At 38.6% G+C, this 20982-nt stretch overlaps 1 protein-coding gene across 6 annotated transcripts in view; it reads right to left on the bottom strand.

Moving 5' to 3' along the window:
• The window catches only part of HUWE1 (HECT, UBA and WWE domain containing E3 ubiquitin protein ligase 1), a 1105343-nt gene that overhangs the window by 290712 nt on the left and 793649 nt on the right, over window positions 1-20982 (bottom strand). For all 6 annotated transcript variants that reach the window (XM_090389849.1, XM_090389845.1, XM_090389850.1 and 3 more), the window contains one exon: window positions 19395-19553. In XM_090389849.1, the coding sequence (XP_090245975.1) occupies window positions 19395-19553 (159 nt within the window). The remainder of the gene's footprint in view (window positions 1-19394; window positions 19554-20982) is intronic.

The raw sequence follows: 20982 nt of genomic DNA, 5'->3' as shown, positions 1-20982 counted from the left end.
GATTATTTTGTTATACATTTTCCTGTAACTGATTTTAATAATATTATAGATATAATTTTTTAAAGTTACTTTCATTGATATTTATTTAATTTGATAATGGTAGTTACGAGATCTTTGACAATCTCTTGGCCTTCTGCCCACCAAAAGGGTATTTTTTATTTCTCTCTCTCTCTCTCTCTCTCTCTCTCTTTCTCTCCAGGGTCGGACTAGAAAGGGTGGACTCCCTCCCCTAAGGAGTTTTTTCCCCTCAAGTGAAAGAAGGGAATTGGAAATTTCATGAAAATGAACCCTGTTTTTCTTCATTCGGTGAACGGCTACTCTGTCAGCGCAAGGGAAGTGACATTACATTTGCAGCTCAGAATGGAATTCAAACATTGAAACACATGACATTTTATGTTGAATTTTTCGGGCGTTGTGTGATAATGAAAATTCAATTTTTCTCTGGAAATTTTTTGATGATATCAAATGCATATCAAAGAAATATTGAAGTATTCAATAACAATTACTTACAATTTCCCAATCCCTCACTACGAGTAACGGATTGTTCTCACAATCTGTTACTAGCTGCGCATTTTTTTTTCTTCGTTTGTACACCAGTGAGATGCACGTGAAGTTCCTTCGATATCAGTTTTCGAAGTTTATAACGCAGCTACGAATAGAAATACTTTCTTGAAATTCGTAAGAAGATCAAATATACATCCATGAAACTGCTGTTCCGATTTAGTCCTCTAGAAACAATTACAATAAAGCGAACTTTTTTTTTTTTTTATGAAATGCGCATTGTAGTGATCAGTTTTACGACAGTTTTTTTCTTTCTGCTTCCAGTAGATGAATTTCCTTGATTTTTTTTTTAGTAGATAATACATATTGAAGAAAGGAAATGCAATATTTTAGTTTTTCAAAACCAATTCGTTGCAATTCTTTCGTACAACAATTACGAAAAGCAATAAAGCTACTGTTGTGAGTGAGCCATGCAAATTAGTGTTCGCAAGTAATGATGCTCAACTGTTTGTTTTCCACGAAAGTTGTTTACAGTTTCATTTTCTCCTTGGATCACCTTGGTAACGCTAATGACGTAAGCTTGACCAGTCAATTATCTCTCTGCGTGCGTTGATTCGTTTTAGCCGGAGGCGGCGAGCTGACGCGCGAATTTTGAACTAATGAAGTAACGCATTTTATTTTCAAAGCTTGGATCTTGTTTTGCCGACATCAAAATTTAATAAATTGAAATGTGATCGTACATTTTTGCTGTTTTAGAGTGAATTAAGTTTTTGCTGAGCGCTAATGGTAGGAAATCAAAGAATATACTTCTGTTTATGTATATTGAGAGTTTCAATTTGGAAAATTGAGTAGAAATTATGAAAATTATTAGTTTTCTTCGGGGGGAGAAACTTTCGAGTTAGGGTTAAAAATTAGACAAAAACAGGGTGGACCAGGCTCGGGTTAAAACATTAATCACAGATGCCTTGAATGCATATATACCATTAAAAAAAATACTCCATGAGAAGGGTTCCAAGTTGGATGAATAGTGAAGTTGCCACATTACTTGAGCAGAAAAAGGTGGCATGGAAAGGTTACAGAGCAATAAAAAGTACTGAAGCCTATAACAGCTATAGGCTTCAGTACTTTTTATTGTACTTTATAGGCTTCAGTACTTTTTATATATAAAAAGTACTGAAGCCTATAACAAGGTGATGTGTAATAGAGCCACAGAAAAGGTTCGACAGGCAAAGGCAGTTTATGAGAAATCACTAGCAAACAGAGCAAAGAGGGGGGATAAAGAATTCTTCACATATATAAATGCCAAGGAGAGCAGGACAAACCAGATCGGACCTTTACGTAAGGGAAAGGGGATAGTAATAAATACACCAGCTGCTGTTGCAGATGAACTTAACAGTTATTTCGCATCGATATTTACAAATGAAGCCTTTTGTGGCAATGGGAAATTGTGGGAGCGAAGTTAAAAAATATGTAATTAATGATATTGAAATTTCGCAAGATTATTTAATGAAAAAACTTTCGAACCTACAGACCAATAAGGCTCCTGGAGTTGATGGAATATACCCTATAATCTTAAGAGAGGTGGCAAGCGAGTGCATTGAACCATTGAGGCTAATTATGCGAGCATCACTAGACTCCGGGGAGATTCCCTTGGATTGGAAAAGTGCAAATATCTCCCATACGGGAGATATTTGCAAATATCTCCCATACGGGCAAATATACCCATAAGGATGGCTCTAAAAGTGAAGTTGGAAATTATCGACCTGTCAGTCTGACTTCAGTAGTAGGGAAAATCATGGAGGCAATGATCAAGGGTGGAATTCAGAATCACTTGGATTGAATTGAAATTCTCAAGGATACTCAGTATGGTTTTGTAAAGGGAAAATCATGTTTAACAAATCTGGTTCGCTATTTCGAAAGGGTCACTCACGAGCTGGATTTAGGGAATAATTTCGACATTGTTTATTTAGATTACAGCAAAGCTTTTGACTCAGTCTCACATGAGCAGTTGCTTAATAAGCTGGAACAGGTTGGAATCACTGGGAAAATCCTTAGATGGATAGAAGGATGAGGGCAGGTGGCAGAGGGTTGTGATAAATGGCTATTCTTCTGATTGGGTTGATGTAAGAAGTGGGGTTCCCCAAGGATCAGTATTAGGATCACTGTTGTTTTTAATTTTCATAAACAACATTGATGAAGGGATAGAGGGCGTGATGTCTAAATTTGCAGATGATGTTAAAATTGGTAGAGTAGTTAATGATCACTGTCAAGCTGAGTTTCTTCAGAGAGACCTAGATAGACTTCAGGAATGGTAAGAAAAATGGCAGCTATGCTTTAATCCAACAAAGTGTAAGGTATTACACCTTGGAAACAGTAATCCCAAAATAACTTATTCACTTGGTGGAGTTCAACTAAACCCAGTACTGGAGGAAAGGGACTTGGGTGTTACGATACGGTCAGACATGAAATTTTCTGAGCATTGTAAACAGGTTGCAAGGAAGGCCCGTGGTGTCCTATCGATGATCTATCGAACTTTTGCAAGTAGAGATAGGGACGTGATAATCCCATTATATAAGGCTTATGTTAGACCACACTTGGAATACTGTGTTCAAGTATGGAGACCGCACCTGAAGAAAGACATCAAGCTTCTTGAAAGGGTGCAAAGAAGGGTAACTCTCCTGGTGAGATCGGCAAAAGGGCGTCCTTATGAAGAAAGACTTCGAATATGTGGGTTGCAGAGTTTGGAAACTAGACACCTTAGAGGAGATTTGATTGAGGTGTTTAAGGCTCTGAGAGGCATCAGTAAAATGAATGAGGATAAAATTTTCAAGATTATAAATTGTGCTAGAACTAGGGGACATAAATTCTAGTTACGGGGGGAAATGTTTAGATTGGACTGCAGGAAGTTTTATTTTAGCCAGCGAGTTATAAATTATTGGAATAAGTTGCCTTCATGGGTGGTAGAGGCCGACAGTTTGGGGAAATTCAAAGGTCATCTGGATAGTACTTTCGGGTAAGGGAAGCGCATAGGATGATAGGTTTAATTTCCTTTTTATTTATTTTTTATTTAATTTTTTTATTTATTGATTATTATTAATTAGTTATTTATTTTATTTATCTATTTATTTATTTTTTGTTTTTATCATTGTTTTGTTCGGATTTTTTATTTTTTATTTTATGTTTTTTTGGCTGGTGCAGCATGAGCCATAGGCTTTCTTGCACCATGCGGCCATTACTAATACTAATCTCGCAAAAAGGATTCTTCTGCTGCTATGCTTACCTTTAGTGACACTCCGATTTCTAGGCAAAATGAAATTTTGCCTAGAAATCGGAGTGTCACTAATGAAAACTTATTCACTTGGTGGAGTTCAACTGAACCCAGTACTCGAGGAAAGGGACTTGGGTGTTACGATACGGTCAGACATGAAATTCTCTGAGTATTGTAAACGGGTTGCTAGGAAGGCCCGTGGTGTCCTATCAATGATCTATCGAACTTTTGCAAGTAGAGATGGGGATGTGATAATCCCATCATAAGGCTTATGTGAGACCACATTTGGAATACTGTGTTCAAGTATGGAGACCGCACCTAAAGAAAGACATCGAGCTTCTTGAAAGGGTGAAAAGAAGGGTAACTCGCCTGGTGAGATCGGCAAAAGGGCATCCTTATGAAGAAAGACTTCAAATATGTGGGTTGCAGAGTTTGGAAACTAGACACCTTAGAGGAGATTTGATTGAGGAGATTGATTAAGGCTCTGAGAGGCATCAGTAAAATGAATGAGGACAAAATTTTCAAGATTATAAATGATGCTAGAACTAGGGGACAAATGTTACGGGGGGAAATGTTTAGATTGGACTGCAGGAAGTTTTATTTTAGCCAGCGAGTTATAAATTACTGGAATAAGTTGCCTTCATGGGTGGTAGAGGCCGACAGTTTGGGGAATTTCAAAGGTCATCTGGATAGTACTTTTGTGTAAGGGAAGTACATACGATGATAGATTTAATGTCTTTTTTTTTTTTTTATTAATTATTGTTTAGTTATTTATTTATTTTATTTTATTTTTTGTTTTTATCATTGTTTTGTTTGTTTTTTTTTTTTTTTTTTTTTGGCTGGTGCAGCATAAGCCATAGGCTTTCTTACACCATGCGGCCGTCACTAATACTAATACTAAAAATGAGGCCCCTCCAGACCTGTACGCAGCACTCAAGGCTTGGACTTACCATTGCCTTATACAGAGGGACAATCACCTTTTCCCTGCTAGCAAAATTCCTGTATATCATTGACAAAACCCCATGACCTACCCTGGCCACCTATCTGCATTGCTCAGACAACTTCATATCTGACTTCACAATTACTCCCAGGTCTTTTTCATTTTCTACCACCTTAAGTGTAGTACCACACAGTTGGTACGTTCCTTTGGGGTTACTTCTACCCATATGCAGAACTTTGCATTTAGCATTAGTAGAATGCATAAGACACAAGAAAGCAAGCTTATGCAACATTAGCCAAAAAAAAAAAAAAAAAAAAACCACTTCCATTTTACCCCTCCATTCGTTCAAAATACCTGTCCAATTGAGCCTTAAATTTATTTAGGCTATAAACTTCCACAACAAAGGATGGAAGTCTGTTCCACCAACCAACTACCCACTGGCTAAAGGGAAATTTCTGCACATCTATCCTACATCTGTCTGTCTTCAATCTGAAGTTATGCCCTCTCAGGTGATTATTCTGAGCAAGAGGAAGAATCCCATCAGCATTCAGCATGCTCAAACCGTTCAAGGCTTTATACACCTCTATCAGATCACATTGCCAGTGCCTAGTTTCCAGACACTGTAATTTGCAAAACTTAAGCCTTTCTTTGTAAGAGCAACCCTTTGTTCCATTCACTAATCTTGTTGCCCTTCTCTGTACTCGTTCCACCAGCTCTACATCCCTCTTGAAATGAGGCCTCCAGACCTGCATACAGTACTCAAGGTGTGGCCTGACCATTGCCTTATACAAGGGAATAATCCCCCCCTTATCCCTGCTAGAAAAATTCCTGTATATCATTGACAAGACACAATGAGTTACTCTTGCAGCCCGTCTGCACTGCTCAGAAATCTTCATATCTGCCTGCACAATTATCCCCAGGTACTTTTCATTCTCTACCACTGTCAGTGTAGAACCAGAGTTGATACGTTGCTCTGGGGTTGCTATTTCCCATATGTAGCACTTTACATTTGTGAATGTTAAACTTCATTTTCCACCACTCAGCCAATCTGCTCAACCTTTCCAGATCCTGTTGCAGCAGCATAGCATCAGTAGTGTCCTTACCAACCCTGCCAACCTTTGTATCGTCAGCAAACTTGGACATTAAGCTTGATATACCATCATCAATATCATTTATAAATACAGAAAACAGAAATAGACCCAACACTGAACCCTGAGGGGATCCACTAGTAACATTAGTCCATGATGAACAGTGTCCATTGATTACTACTTTGTCTTTTTCCCCTCACCCATCCCTTTATCCACAGCAGCAATTTGCCTCCAATGCCACACTTCTCCAATCTGTGCAGCAGTCTTAAATGTGCAACAGTATCAAAAGCCTTTCTAAGATCCAAATATATAATATCAAAGTTATTTCCTGCATCCAGTTCATTTGTGACCACATCATAGTATCCAATCAAATTGGTCAGGCAAGACTTTTCCTTAACAAAACCATGCTGTGTCCGAGCATGTGTGCCACCAATCAGTGCCTCCATTAATTTTCCTGGAACAGAAGTTAAACTCACAGGTCTATAATTACTTGTGTCAGCATTTGATCCTCCTTTGTGAATTGGGGTCACATTTGCACATCAGTCTATGGGTACCTCCCCCCTTGAGTCCAAGGAAGCTCTCATAATTATGGCTAAGGGTTTGCTTACTTCCTTTTCTGCTTCCTTTAATATAACTGGATAGATCCCATCCATCTCAGGTACCTTTCTTGTGTGTATCTTCACCAATTTTTCCTCCACTTTACTCTCAGTTATAACAAGATTATCTAGCTTACTGCCAGAGTTGAATACACCTCTGGCATTCCCCTCGCTGAATAACTCCTCATATGTGAATGTCGATGCAAAATATTCATTTAGTTTGTTAGCTACCTGGGCAGGATCATCAATAGTTAAACCATCGATAACAAGAGGACCAATCTGATTCATCCTCTTCCTTCTAGAGTATATATAAGTAAAGTACTCTTTGCTGTTTTTCTTTGCATCCTTTGCCAAAGATTTCTCGTAATCTGCCTTCGCCTGCCTAACCTCCTTTGTAACTTGGTTACAGACCAGCTTATATCTATCATAGGCTTCTGTGTCACATGTTAATTTATATGTATCCCACGCATTTTTCTTCTGCCATGTCTCATTAGTTCATCTGACATCCATTTAGTCCTAAACCTTGAACAATATTTCTTAGTTGGTATGTAAAGCCTAGTAGTTTCCAAGATAAGTTCTTTGAATGCTTCCCATTTTGAATTTGCTGTTGGTAACATCATCAGTTGGTCCCACTGTATAGAATTTAAATACTGTCTCAGACCATCGTAATCGCCTTTACGAAAGAAAAAACCCTTCCCTTTACCCCTGATGGTAGTTACCTTTTTGAGTAAATTTCACTTCAGCACACTGTGATCACTGCCACCTAGTGGTTCCTTTATCTGCAAATTCTTAATGCATGAAGAATCACTAAAGATAATCAGATCAGGAGTATTACTTCCTCTAGTTGCCTCCTGAACATGCTGATGTAGAAAACAATCATCCAATAAATCCCCAAAAAGTCTTGCTAGTGTGAGAGTGACCAGCCCACAAATTCCAGTCAATATCTGGGAAATTAAAATCCCCGATTATAAGGGAAACAGTGGGCCAGATTTACTGGCCCACTATTTCTCTGTATATTTCTTATTATACTCATCAGAATCATTAGGCGTACATACTCCTACTTTCAAATTTTGATCTCCCAATGCTTATGTCATGCCAAACTGACTCGACACTACACTGTCCAGCGATGTTGACTGGCTTCACTTCCTTGGATTTTATGTGTTTTTTTAATTAGTAGCATAACCCCTCCTCCTTCCTATCCGGTCTTTACTTTCTGTACACATTGTACTCCCCAAATTAAAGTTCTGCATTCCTTATACAGTATCTGTGTGACACCACGTCTCTGATATCCCAAACAATATCTGCCTTTGATGTTTTGAGAAATAACCCAAATTCATAAAATTTATCTACCAAACTCCTAGCATTGGTGTACACGCAAGTATACATGCATCTGTTCCTATTCTTAGCTACCCCAACAATTGCCAATGTTAAACTTTAGTTGCCACTTCTCAGCCCATCTGCCCAAATTTTCTAGATCCTGTTGCAGTAGCACACTGCTATTACTGTCATTAACAACCCTGCCAACCTTTGTATCATCTGCAAACTTCGACACTAAACCTGATATACTTACATCAATATCATTGATAAATATACAAAACAGTGGACCCAACACTGAACCCTGTGGGACTCCACTAAAACGTTAGACCCTGAAGAGCAGCGTCCATTGATTACCACCCTCTTATTGATCTATCTCCTCCACTCATCCATCCTTTATTTATATTTATTATTTTATCTTTATAGGTTCTCTGTATTATCATTCTGTAATCTGTGTAAGGCACAAAAAGTTGAATTATCCTTTATGTAGTTTGAAGTTTTGGCAGCATCACCTGCTAGTTCATTCCCTGAATACCAGGATGTCCTGGAATCCAGTAGAGTTGCTGTTTGGCTTATTGATCTAAAAAAGTTGGTGGGCTCAAAATTTGTTATATAAGAGTATTTTTAATTTATTTTAAGACTGATTTTTAAGACTCAGAGAGCTGGTATGTATTGAAGTTATGTGAGTGCAAACAAGCTGCCAGGATAGCTCAAGGATGTGGGCTGTTGGAATGAGTACAGAGAAGGGCAACAAGATTGGTGAGCAGAATAAATGGGTGTTCCCACCAAGAAAGGGATCAAAGAGTTATGTATGGGCAGGATGTAATGTTAGGCCTGAATTTTAGTTACATGGTTGACCACCAGCTTTTTCCTCCTGAGATTTAGGGGAGGGGGATTCATTTGCTTGTTTATAAAGACATTGTATTGGAGATGTTCAAAAAGCTCCCAAAGCAATTCTCGGGGCACTATTCTAGATGATGTTCAGTTTTATAAGAATGCTCTTTTTAGCTTAAACATAAACAGGAGCTTCACAACGTAAATGGATCTGATTAGCACACAACATAGATTAACAGAGTGTAAGGATCAGCACCTGATTTTGTTTCAGATTAATTTTAAGAATGTTTTAACTTCTTTTACCATGGTACAATGACTGATGTGTGCTACAAATGTGAGTTTGTTCACTAATAATAGGCTATTCAAGTAGAAAATATTGTTTTGATCCTTGCAGTATGTTGTCTTGAACGTATGATTGAGATAGAACATTTCTGTATCATACTTGAAAGGTTCTGTAGAAAACTTGGGAGACAAGGTAATCGCCCCTTTAATCCAAAGCAGTGAAGGTCATGTACGATGCCAAATCTCCATGTGTCAAAAGCTTTTTGGACAGTGAGACTCACCAAAACTAGCTGTTCCTTTTTAATGAACGTATCATGGATGTTTAACTCTGCTTTAATCATCAAGTGTGGGTTTCGCCTAAATCCATATTGATTTTTGTTCATTAGATTTTTACTTTCCACAAACCATTTGAGTCCTTTATGTACCAATTTTTTCACTTAGTTTTTCTTGTTTGAGGAAAGCTAAGATGAAAGAAAATTACCATTATTGTCGATAAAGCCACAAAAAGAATTGCCGGTTATAAAAAATCAGCAATGAATTAGGGCTATTTCATCTAAATGTTGGATCTGCAGCACTATTAGACGTCCTAGTTAAGGCTTCTCTAATTTTAGTTATTGTGAAAGGTTAATTACAATCAAGAGATAAGTTAGAAAGATTGTTCCTATACAGTTATTGCTGATGCTTTATAGAATGTTTCAGCAAGGGTATTTGCTATCTCAAGAAGGGAGGATATGTCCTGTCCATTTATGCTGAAAATTTGGGAGGATATTGGTGGATGTTTGCCATTTAACTGTATGATGTTTTCCAAATTGTCGACACCCACCTTTAGTAATAGTGGTTCAAAGTTTATCTCCCCTCCCCCCAGTTTGTGTAATTTGCTTTCATTCTTGTATAACTAATGAGGTTTGCTGTTGAGGGATACTTATGAAATAAGTTTCATGCCTTGTTACTTTCTTGTTTTGCTTCATTGCACCATCGGTTGACATATGTATATGTGTGTTTTCCACTATACACTGATGAGCCAAAACATTATGACCAGCGAGTTGTTATGCAAATCGAAGCAGCTGTAGACGAACTATGTAGCATGCATGGGTCAGGACACGGTATAAAAAACACCTATACTGAGCTCCGTTAATCAGTGTTACTCTTGTTCTTCAGATGGGAAAGGCAGCAACTTAAGCAAGTTTGACCAAGGCCAAATTGTAATGGCCAGATGACTGGGTCAGAGCACATCCGAAACGACACAGCTGGTGGGGTGCTCACAGTCAACCTTGGTTAGTACCCACCGAAAGTGGTCCGAGGAGGGAAAACAAACGAACCGCTGGCGAGGTGTTGGACGACCACAGCTCATCGATATTTGAGGTGAGCAAAGGCTCTCGCAGATGTTACGTGGCAACAAAAGGGTGACAGTGGCGCAACTAGCCGGTAATTGGAATGTTGGTGGCGGGACTAATGTGCCACAACACACAGTACATCGTAACCTTCTGAAAATGGCGCTGCGTACTTAGAATAATGCCTTGCAGTTAGAGCAGAGTGGCTGGTGATGATGATGAATACCTGTTTGGGTATGACTTTCGGATCCACTGGTTGGGTATGTGGCAGTGCCTCAGGCATGTGGTTTGAGAATGCCCAAATTTGTCACCTGAAACATCTTACTAGAATGTAACATTGGACACATCACCTCAAACAGCTTTTACTGATTGGTTTGGTTTGGATTTTATTGTTGCAAAAGGAACCAAGGCTATTAGTTATGCCACAACTATGTCATAAAATTCATTTTATACAAATGAATAAAAGATATTGTAACTTCCAGAAAGGTTACAACGTCAAAAAAGGTAAATACATAAAATGCAATAAAGCTTAATGACTAAAAATAAATGCTTAATATATATGAGGGGGTATCAAAATGTTTGTACCCTTACCTAGAAATAGTCTTCGAAAGGTGAACCTTCACAGGAACTTTTTAATTATTTTCTATGTACTCTCCACGTATAGTAACACATTTCTCCAATCTATGGATCAGTTGTTTAATGCTTTGATGACAGAAGTCAGCACTTTTTGCCTGAAACCACATTTTCACTTCATTGATGACGTCTTGTGCCGAATCAAAGCGGCACCCATGCAATGATTTCTTCATTGCTCGAAACAAGAAGTCATCTGATAGTGCTAGGTTGGGAGAATAGGGTGGGTGCTGCAGTAGTTCAAAGCCGCACTGGGTAACAAAGATGGTGGTGGCAACGGCTTCTCATTGGGCCTATATGTTATAGGCTTAATGAATCTGATGTCTGAAGGCGTCAGCAATTTTGGAACCTATCGTGCAGAGACTTCAGCTGTGCAGATGGTGATGTAAAATGCTGGAGGGAGACCCACAACTAATTCCCACTGCATTTGCAATGAAATAAATTGTCACACGTCTGTAGTAGTAGAAGTAGTAGTGGCATGTGATGCAAGAAAGCAAGTGTATGAGCTTATGCAGCATAAGCCAAAAAAACACACCATTCCCTCCAAATGCCTGTCCAGTTCCTCCTTAAATTTATTCGACCTATCAACTTCCACAACGACAGATGGAAGTTTGTTCCAGCAATTAACCACCTGCTGGCTAAAGGCAAATTTCCGCACATCTATTCTACATCTGTCTTTTCTTAATTTGAATTTATGTCCCCTTAGGTTCGTAATCTGAACAAGAGGAAGGATCCCATCAGAATTCAGTGTGCTCAACCCATTCAAGGCCTTATACACCTCAATCAGATCACCGCGCAGGTGCCTAGTCTCCAGCCACTTCAATTTGCAGAACTTAAGCCTCTCTTGGTAAGAGGATCCCTTCATTCCCCTCACCAATCTTGTTACCCTTCTCTGTACACGTTCAAGCAAATCTACATCCTTCCTAAAATGAGGCCTCCAGACCTGTACGCAGTGCTCAAGGCGTGGCCTGACCATTGCCTTATACAGAGGGACAATCACCTTCTCCCTGTTAGAAAAATTCCTATATATCATTGACAAAACCCCATGACCTGCCCTGGCAGCCTGTCTGCATTGCTCAGAAAACTTCATATCTGACTGCACAATTACTCCCAGGTCTTTTTCATTTTCTACCACCTTAAGTGTAGTACCACACAGTTGGTACGTTTCTCTGGGGTTACTTCTACCCATATGCAGTACTTTGCATTTGTCAAGGTTAAACTTCAGTTGCCACTTCTTAGCCCATCTGCCCAAATTATCTAGATCCTGTTGCAGTAGCACACTGCCACTGTTACAGCACCAGCTGCTCAACCTTTGCAACCGTCTCACTGTCTGAATGTTGATGGACTGACTTCTTTTATTTAACACATCAAAGACACTTGTACAACTACACTGGAACTACCATTTCCACTTTTTTACAGTGTAATAGGATGGAAAATTCTGCCCATACCAGCTTTCATTTCTTTGTCAATTTCCTGAGCTTTCTTGCCCTGTAAATGCAGGAGTTTGATCACTGCTCGATACTTCACTTTGTCTACCATACTGTCCTTCCTCAAATTCCGGGCAGCACCTCTGGTGTACCTATGGGAATGAAATGTTACATTAGTTATTGAATATGCAGACAACTTTTATTAAAAACAACATTTTCCTACTGATGTCTTATCTAGGTAAGGGTACGAACCTTTTGATACCCCCTGGTATATCCCGTTTGTTAGCTTCTTATTTTGAAATTAACCAGCAATTTTTGGAAGTTATGACTCCTGGTGTTCGCCTCAATATTGTTGAATTAGCCGCCACATTGTAGTAGACAAGAAATAGCTTAATGTATATCTCAAACTGGTAGCGTACGGTATAAAGTAAAACTAGATAGCGTAATACAAAGCACTATATTAGGAATCTGTTAGCTTATTATAGTATTATCAATTAATCAAAAATAATATTAATATTATTAAAATTAATTGTTAATTAAATTGAATTTAAATGGAAATCATGACCCAGACTAGAGCTGTGAAGCAAAGATCAGAAACTAGCAAGAGTGATGTGACTCGGGGGGGGGGGGGGGGGGGGGGTTATCAGTGTTGTGATGGGTGTCTATGAGAGCTTGAGGTGTAGGGTAAATGCCATCGAAGAAATTAATATGACGGTCCAAAGCTCTCAGCTGCCCAACTCAACAACAGAGCTCATTCCTGTGCATCACGCAAAACAGAGACAATCGGCAAGGCAGAATGTGCTGGTCCCAAGGGAACGGTTATTGTTGGTGACCCTATTGTCAGGGACATGGGAAATATACTATGCAAGATGGATAGGTGGAACAGGACCAGAGTATGTCTGCCACGGGCAAAAGTTCATGACACTGTAGAGCAGATATCATCTTTAAAGGGCACAAAAGGTGATGTTGTTGTTGTAAACATTGGGACCAATGACATTAAGAGTAAGAGATCTGCAGATTTACTCAAAAAGTACAGGTCAATGTTGAAAAAAAGTCGAGAGTTAAAGTTGAATGTAAAAAGTGTCTGCAATTCTGCCCAAACACGATAGGAGGGAGTATATGATGAGAGCCTTGTCGATCAATTTGGTCCTGGAGAGATTGTGTAGAATCAAGGTGTAGAATTTTTTTTAGCCTGGTCTGTGCTTGTTGACAGGAGAGACTGCTTCTAGGATGGGGTACACTTAAATAGAAAGAGTGCAAGAATATTTGCTTATGTTATCGAGTCACTGTTAGGTGGATTGGAAAACTGCTAGCTTGGGTTGTTGTTGTTTTGGTTTTTAGGAGCATTAGCAACTAAGGCCATATTGCTCCGGGATATGCGGTAGTCATTCTCTGACCTTTCCGCATCTTCTGTATTTGGTGGTGTTGGGCTCGAACCCCGGTCTAATCAAGAAGCATATGATACACACTACTGCTCCTTCCCACCTGGCTACGGAGGTGCCCTGCTAACTTGGGGGAGAGACAGACTAAAAGTTAACATTGGCCGTAGGCAAAAGTGATTCTTTATCCGCTTCTATTAGAATCGGCAGCAGCCTGGAAAGCAAGATAATGGAGATTTACAGAATTGCTGGGAGTCATAGTGGAACTAATAAATACATGGGCTGTAAATAAGAGTAGAAACACGTGCATGTATACTTGCATGTACACCAATGCTAGAAGTATAGTTAATAAATTGGATGAACTTGAAGTGCTGGTCAAGACATCAAACGCAGATGTTGTGGTATCAGAGACGTGGTGTCACAGACAAAAGCAGTGCAGAATTGTAATTTGGGGAGTACAATGTATACAGAAAGGATAGACTGGACAGGAAGGGAGGAGTGGTTATGCTGTTAGTTAAGAAACACACAAAATCTAAGGAAGTGCATCCAATTGATGTTGGTGGACAATGCAATGCTGAGACTGTTTGTCAGATTCATTAAGCCTATGTGTTACAGGCTTAATGAATCTGATGAATATAATGAGCAATTGTGCAGAGAAATAGTGGGCCAGTAAATCAGAATGTCTTATAATGGGGAATTTTAACTTTCCAGATATTGACTGGAATTTGTGGGTTAGTCACTCACACACTAGCAAGACTTTCGTGGATTTATTGGATGAATGTTTTCTATAGAAACGTGTTCGAGAGGCAACCAGAGGGAGTAATACTCTTGATCTGATTATCAGCAGTGATTATTCATGCATTAAGAATTTGCAGATAAAGGAACCACTGTGTGACAGTGATCACAATGTACTGATGTGGGAATTACTTAAAGATGTAACTACCATCAAGGCTAAAGGGATGGGCTTTTGCTTTCGTAAAGGTGACTACAGAGGTCTCAGACAGTTTCTAAATTCCGTACAGTGGGATCAACTGATGATGTTACCAACATTGAATTCTAAATGGGAAGCCTTCAGGGGACTTCATTTTGGAGGCTAGTAGGCTTTTTCATTCCAACTAAGAAATACTGTTCAAGGTTTAGGACTAAATGGATGTCAGATGAATTAATGAGGGTCGTGGTAGAGAAGAATGTATGGAATGCATATAAAGTATCAGGTGACACAGAAGCCTATGGCAGGTAAAAACTAGTCTGTAATCAAGTCACAAAGGAGGTTAGGCATGAAGACAGATTATGAGAAATCTTTGGCAAAGGATGCAAAGAAAAACAGCAGAGTTCTTTACTTATGTAAACTCAATAAGAAAAGGGATGAATCAGATTGGACCACTTAACATAGATGGGTTGACTATTGATGATCATGCTCATGTAGCTGATAAACTGAATGAGTATTTTGCATTTACATTTAGACATTAGGAATTATTCAATGAGGGAAGTGCCAGAAGTTTATCAAATGCTAACAGGGAGCTAAGTGATTTTGTAATAACTGAAAGCAAACTGCAGGAGAAATTGCTGAAGTTAAACATAAGGAAGGCACCTGGGGTGGGCAGAATCTATTCAGTTATATTAAAGGAGGCAGCAAAGGAAGTAAGCAAACCCTTAGCCATAATTATGAGAGCTTACTTAGACTCAGTGGAGGTCCCCACGTACCAGAGGTGTGCAAATGTTTCACCAATTCACAAAGGGAGTTCAAAAGGTGACAAGTAACTACAGACGTGTTAGTTTAACTTGTGTTCTGGGGAAAATAATGGAATCACTGGTGAAAGAAGCATTGCAGGATCATCTAGACAAGACTATAGTTAAGGCACAGCATGGGTTTGTTAAAGGGAGGTCTTGTCTGATAAAGTTGATTGGATAATATGATGTGGTCACAAAGGAACTGAATGCCAAAAACAATTTTGATATTATATACTCGGATTTCAGGAAAGCTTTTGATACAGTTGCACATGGGAGACTGGTGAACAAATTGGAGAGATATGACATTACGGGTAAGTTTCTACAATGGATAAAGGGATGGTTGAGTGAGAGACGACAGAGAGTGATAATCAATGGACAATGCTCTTCGTGGACAAATGTTATTAGTGGAATTCTCCAGGGTTTGGTGTTGGGTCCATTTTTGTTTTGTTTATTTATCAATAATGTTGAAGTTATATCAGGTTTCATGTCGAAGTTTACAAATGATACAAAGGTTGGCAGGGTTGTTAACGACAGTATGCTACTCCAAATGGATCTAGATAAGTCAGGCAAATGGGCTGAGAAGTGACAACTGAAGTTTAAAGTTGACAAATCCAAAGTACTGCATATGGGTAGCAATAAATGAAGAGAAACTTACCAACTGTGCAGTACTTCACTCAGGGAAGTGGAAAGTGAAAAAGACCTGGGGGTAATTGTGCAGTCAAATATGAAGTTCGATTAGCAGTGTAGACGGGCTGCCAGGGCAGGTCACAGAGTCTTGTGAATGATATATAGGAATTTTGCTAGCAGGGACATGGAGGTGATTATCCCGTTATACAAGGCCATGGTCAGGTCAAACCTAGAGAACTGTGTACAGGTCTGGAGGCCTCATTTTAGGAAGAATGTTGAGTTGCTAGAAAGAGTACAAAGCAGGGCAACAAAGGGGTGCTATTACCAAGAAATGCTCAAGTTCTACAAATTGCAGTGCCTGGAGAGCAAGCACCTGCGAGGTGATCTAATTGAGGTATATAAGACCTTAAATGGGTTGAGCAAGCTGAATGCTGATGGGATTCTTCCTCTTGCTCAGAATAAGAACCTGAGGGGACACAGTTTCAAACTGAGGAAAGATAGTTGTAGATTAGATGTGCAGAAATTTGCCCCATTAAGATTTAACTCCTTTGGAGGAGTTAAGTGCGGAGTGACTGTAACTGGGATTCCATTTATGGAAGTTAGTTTTAATATCAACTCAGATGTCTAGATTGTGTGATCTCTATTAGTAGATCACACGATCGGAGTTGCTTTTAGTTAATCTCGCCACATTTTAAAGATAGCTTTGAATAATGAAAAGAGAGTTGATTCAAAGGTTCAGTTGACAACGAGTGTTCAAGAACTGCCAGTGCTTTGGCAGTTCTTTTTCATCTGTGTCCGTTTTTAATGCTAAGCTACTGCAAATAGGCTGGGAAGTGGCAATTAAAGTTTAACCCTGACAAATGCAAAGTACTGCATATGGGTAGCAGGGACCCAAGAGAAACGTACCAACTGTGTGGTACTGTACTCAGGAAAGTGGAAAATGAAAACGATCTGGGGGGTAATTGTGCAGTCAGATATGAAGTTTTCTGAGCAGTGTAGATGGGCCGCCAGAGTGGGTCATGGAGTTTTGTCAATGATATATAGGAATTTGATTATCCCTTTATATAAGGCAATGGTCAGGCGATGCTTTGTGTTCTGCATACAGGTCTGGAAACATTATTTTAGAAAGGATGTAGACTTGCTAGAACGAATACAGAGAAGGGCAACAAGATTGGTGGGGGGAACAAAGGGGTGCTCTTACCAAGTAACACTAAAGTTCTGCAAACAGCAGCACCTGCGAGGTGATCTGATTGAGGTGTATAAGGCCTTGATTGGGTTGAGCAAGCTGAATGCTGATGGGATTCTTCCTCTTGCTTGGAATAAGAACCTGAGAGGGCATAAATTCACACTGAGGAAAGACAGTTATAGAATAGATGTGTGGAAATTTGGCTTTAGCCAGCTGGTAGCTGGAACAAACTTTCGTCTCTTGTTGTGGAAGCTGATAGCTTATATAAATTTAAGGCTGATGTTGCATAAGCTTGCTTTCTTGCATCGTATGCTCTGCTAATGCCAGTCTGAAATGGTGGTTAGTCCATTATATTCATTTTATACTGCTTTTTTGGCCCTAGGGGTTAGCTTTACCATCCAAATTTCTGGATAGGGAGACAGGAGCATTGCTGCCAGGGTAACCAAGCAATAAGATTAGTCTGTTAGTTAAAGAATCGCCTTTCCCCTTTCTGGGACTTGCTTACAGTTCATAATGCAAAATGTGCTTATTTGATGAAAAAAAAAAAAAAAAAAAAAAAAAAACCTTTTAGAAACTAAATAGGAATTGTCACTTTGAAATAAACTGCTTGGAACCCGGAGAAGAGGCATGTAAAGTCTCCACTGGTCTAGTGAATGAACCTCAGCTATCCATGCACCCATCTCTTCCCTTTCCAAGTGACTTGAAATGACTGAGAACTACTGATATGCAGTTTTAATAAGTATACATTAGAAAGTCATATGAACATTAATACTGAACTAGAATAATAATAACACAAAACCAAAAATAAGAGAATAGGAGAATACTTAAAAACACTGAAGCAGAACCGGCTTGCATTCACAAGAGGCTATACCAATACAAAGAGACCTTTATACAAGAGTACAGGACAAGACGGGAGAGATGGAAATGGACCACTCGAGCAAAAGATAATCAAGTTCTGGGGTAACATAAGGAGCAGTGAAGGAAGACAAAACGGGTGAGCCCCCAAAATAGAACTAAAACCGAAGAAAACCAAGGACACACAAGATATGAGAGATTCAGGAAGAAGTACAACAGTTGATCAGGAAGTCCCACAACTGGTGAACCCCAGAAATACATAACGCACAGAATTACTAGTAGAAGCTCACTTGCACACATAAGCACCTAGAAGAGCAGTTCATTCAAATGATAAGTCAACCAGCGACAATCCCAGAGTTTGTTTCTCAAGGAATCACATATCTGAAAGCTAAAGACCAAGATACAAGAAACCCACTGAAATAGAGGATGATCACTTGTCTCCCACAGATGTACAAGATCCTGACCAGCTGCATAACCAAGAAGATATCAGACCACTTGGAAATCCAGAACATAATGGCCGAACAGTAGAAAGGATGCAAGAAGAAATCAATCAATGATGCCACAGTTATAGATCAAGCCTACAAAAAAGTGCTGCAACCTGTACATGGGCTACATCAATTACTGCAAGGCTTTGAACTCCATGGCTCATAGCTGGCTAATAGATACTGAAGATCTACAAAAACAATCTGATAGTGGCTAATTTCCTTGTATTTCTTAGTTGCTATGAAAAGTTTAGTAGCTTCCAAGATTGATTCCTTGAATGCTACCGATTTTAAATTTGCAGTTGATAACACTGTATGGAATTTAAAAACTGTCAGAAACCACTGTAGTCACCATTATGAAAGTAAAAACCCTTTCCATTACCCCCGATGGTAGTTACCTCTTTGAGTAAATCCCACTTCAGGACACTGTGATCACTGCCACCTAGTGGTTCCTTTATCTGCAAATTCTTATTGATGCATGAATAATCACTGGTGATAATCAGACCAAGAGTATTGCTCCCTCTGGTTGCCTCTCAATCTTGCCAGTCTCCTAAACTTATTTTGGCTTTCCCAGTGCTTACGTCACACCAAACTCATTCAACATTGCACTGTCCACCAATGTCAAATGGATGCACTGCCTTAGATTTTATATTTCTTAATTAGCAGCATATCCTGTTCTCCCTTTCTATCCTTTCTCTATGCATTTTACTTCCAAAATTCCAATTCTATATTCCTTATATCTGTATGATACAAAGTCTCTGATATTAAACTGGATTAGTCAGCTGGCTCTTTAAACATTTTATTAAATAACTTAAATACAACGTTAGTAAGTCTGCTTGATTAAGAAACTCAGTCTCACCTGCTTAATACCAGAAAAAGAAGTTTTTTTTTTTTTTAGTTACTTAACACTCGTTTAATGTTACCTTCATTCACGACCGCAGATATTGAACTTGAATACACAGGTGCTGATATTGATGTGTCAGGCACACCAGATGAAACAGCTGAAGTAATAGCTAATGCTGGACCAAGAACCTGCTCTACAATTGATGCTGCCAATCTTTCTGTTGAAAGTGTTGTAAGGTCTAAGAAGGAAAAAAAAAAAAAAAAAAAAAAAAACACAATACAATACAATTCAAAATAAATAAACAAGCACAATACATAACACTCAAAATATTCATAACTACTTTACAGTTAGGACTTGCTACAATGTTATATATTGCAAATTTTTCCATAATAAAATGCTTAAACATTATTTTTAGCATAATTAATTTTAATTTGTGTCTGGACATTCTTAAATTTGCATGTGTGGATCTCTACTGGAGATCCACACATGCAAATTTAAAAAGAATGAACAGGAAAAGGGTGCAGTGTTTGTTAAGTAAGTTGCCATAACTAAAAGGTAACAGAAAGGTAAGAAAAGATGAATAAGGAAGTAATAAGAGAAAAAAATTGGAATTTATTTCTAATGCCAAAATTAAATTGTATAAATTAAGTATAAATTAATGATTAGACATGGAGGGTAAATTCATGAAGGTGGGCAAAAATCATAGAAACATTACTCTGGCCATCATCTTCAAGCAACAGCTTAATGTGAAGCAACTTCTTGAGCCAAGACAAATTTAAATTTTCTGTCATTGTCCAAAAAATGGCATGGTGAGGGTCAGCTACAGCTTATTCAACAGAGAGTAGAACCCTTCATATGAGAGGGGCCACAGCTTACCATTTCAGTTGCACATTAGACAGAAGAAAGAAAATAGGTTTTTTATATAGTAGGGAATGTTAACTGGGTTGAAGACATGAAGTAGCTGTTGTCTTAATACCCAAATCTTATGGATAGATAGCTTTGTAAATTTTACATGAGAATGGTAGTGATATGAATGTTTCAGCATCCATAGCAATACCATGGACACAAGGGCAACTGAGGCAAAAATCTGCTTATTCTGGTATTATAATCACATACAATAATTTGGTCCCATTTGGATATCGTGAATTGATATATGATTATATCTGCTTAAGGAAGGTTCATCTAGATTTGCACGTTTTCTATAATGTGGGTGAGCAATAATGGTTCTTACAATCATGAAAGAGAGTTAGAAGTACTTTTCTGACATGGAAATAGCACATATATTTTGAGAGTATACATCTGACAGTAAGAGGTGATGAACAATGATGCATGCATAGAGGTTGCAGTCCCCCATGAGTAGAAACATATGGGTTGAGTGTGTATGCAAATATGCACAATCTTGCTCGTTCCTGTTTGATTTGGAGAAATTTGTTATTCACTTGTGACTTACAGATTGATTGATTTGTTGTTTAATCGTGCATTGCCAGCTGAGGCCAGAATGCGCGAAGTCAAATTTAATGGAATACTAGACATTTTAGTATCCTATATCTAGGCTATCATGTCAAGCAAGTAAGCAAGTCAAAAGGTAAAGTTAAGTAAAACCATATAAAATATAAAACTTAAATCTTTGTATATAAATTAATAGATTGTAAAAAGCTAAAAAGGTC

This window comes from Mastigoproctus giganteus, chromosome 2, assembly GCF_048544385.1.
Source record: "Mastigoproctus giganteus isolate SK-2022 chromosome 2, ASM4854438v1, whole genome shotgun sequence".
In the NCBI taxonomy this organism is placed as follows: Eukaryota; Metazoa; Arthropoda; class Arachnida; order Uropygi; family Thelyphonidae; genus Mastigoproctus; species Mastigoproctus giganteus.
This window is presented reverse-complemented; position numbering and strand designations above follow the sequence as displayed.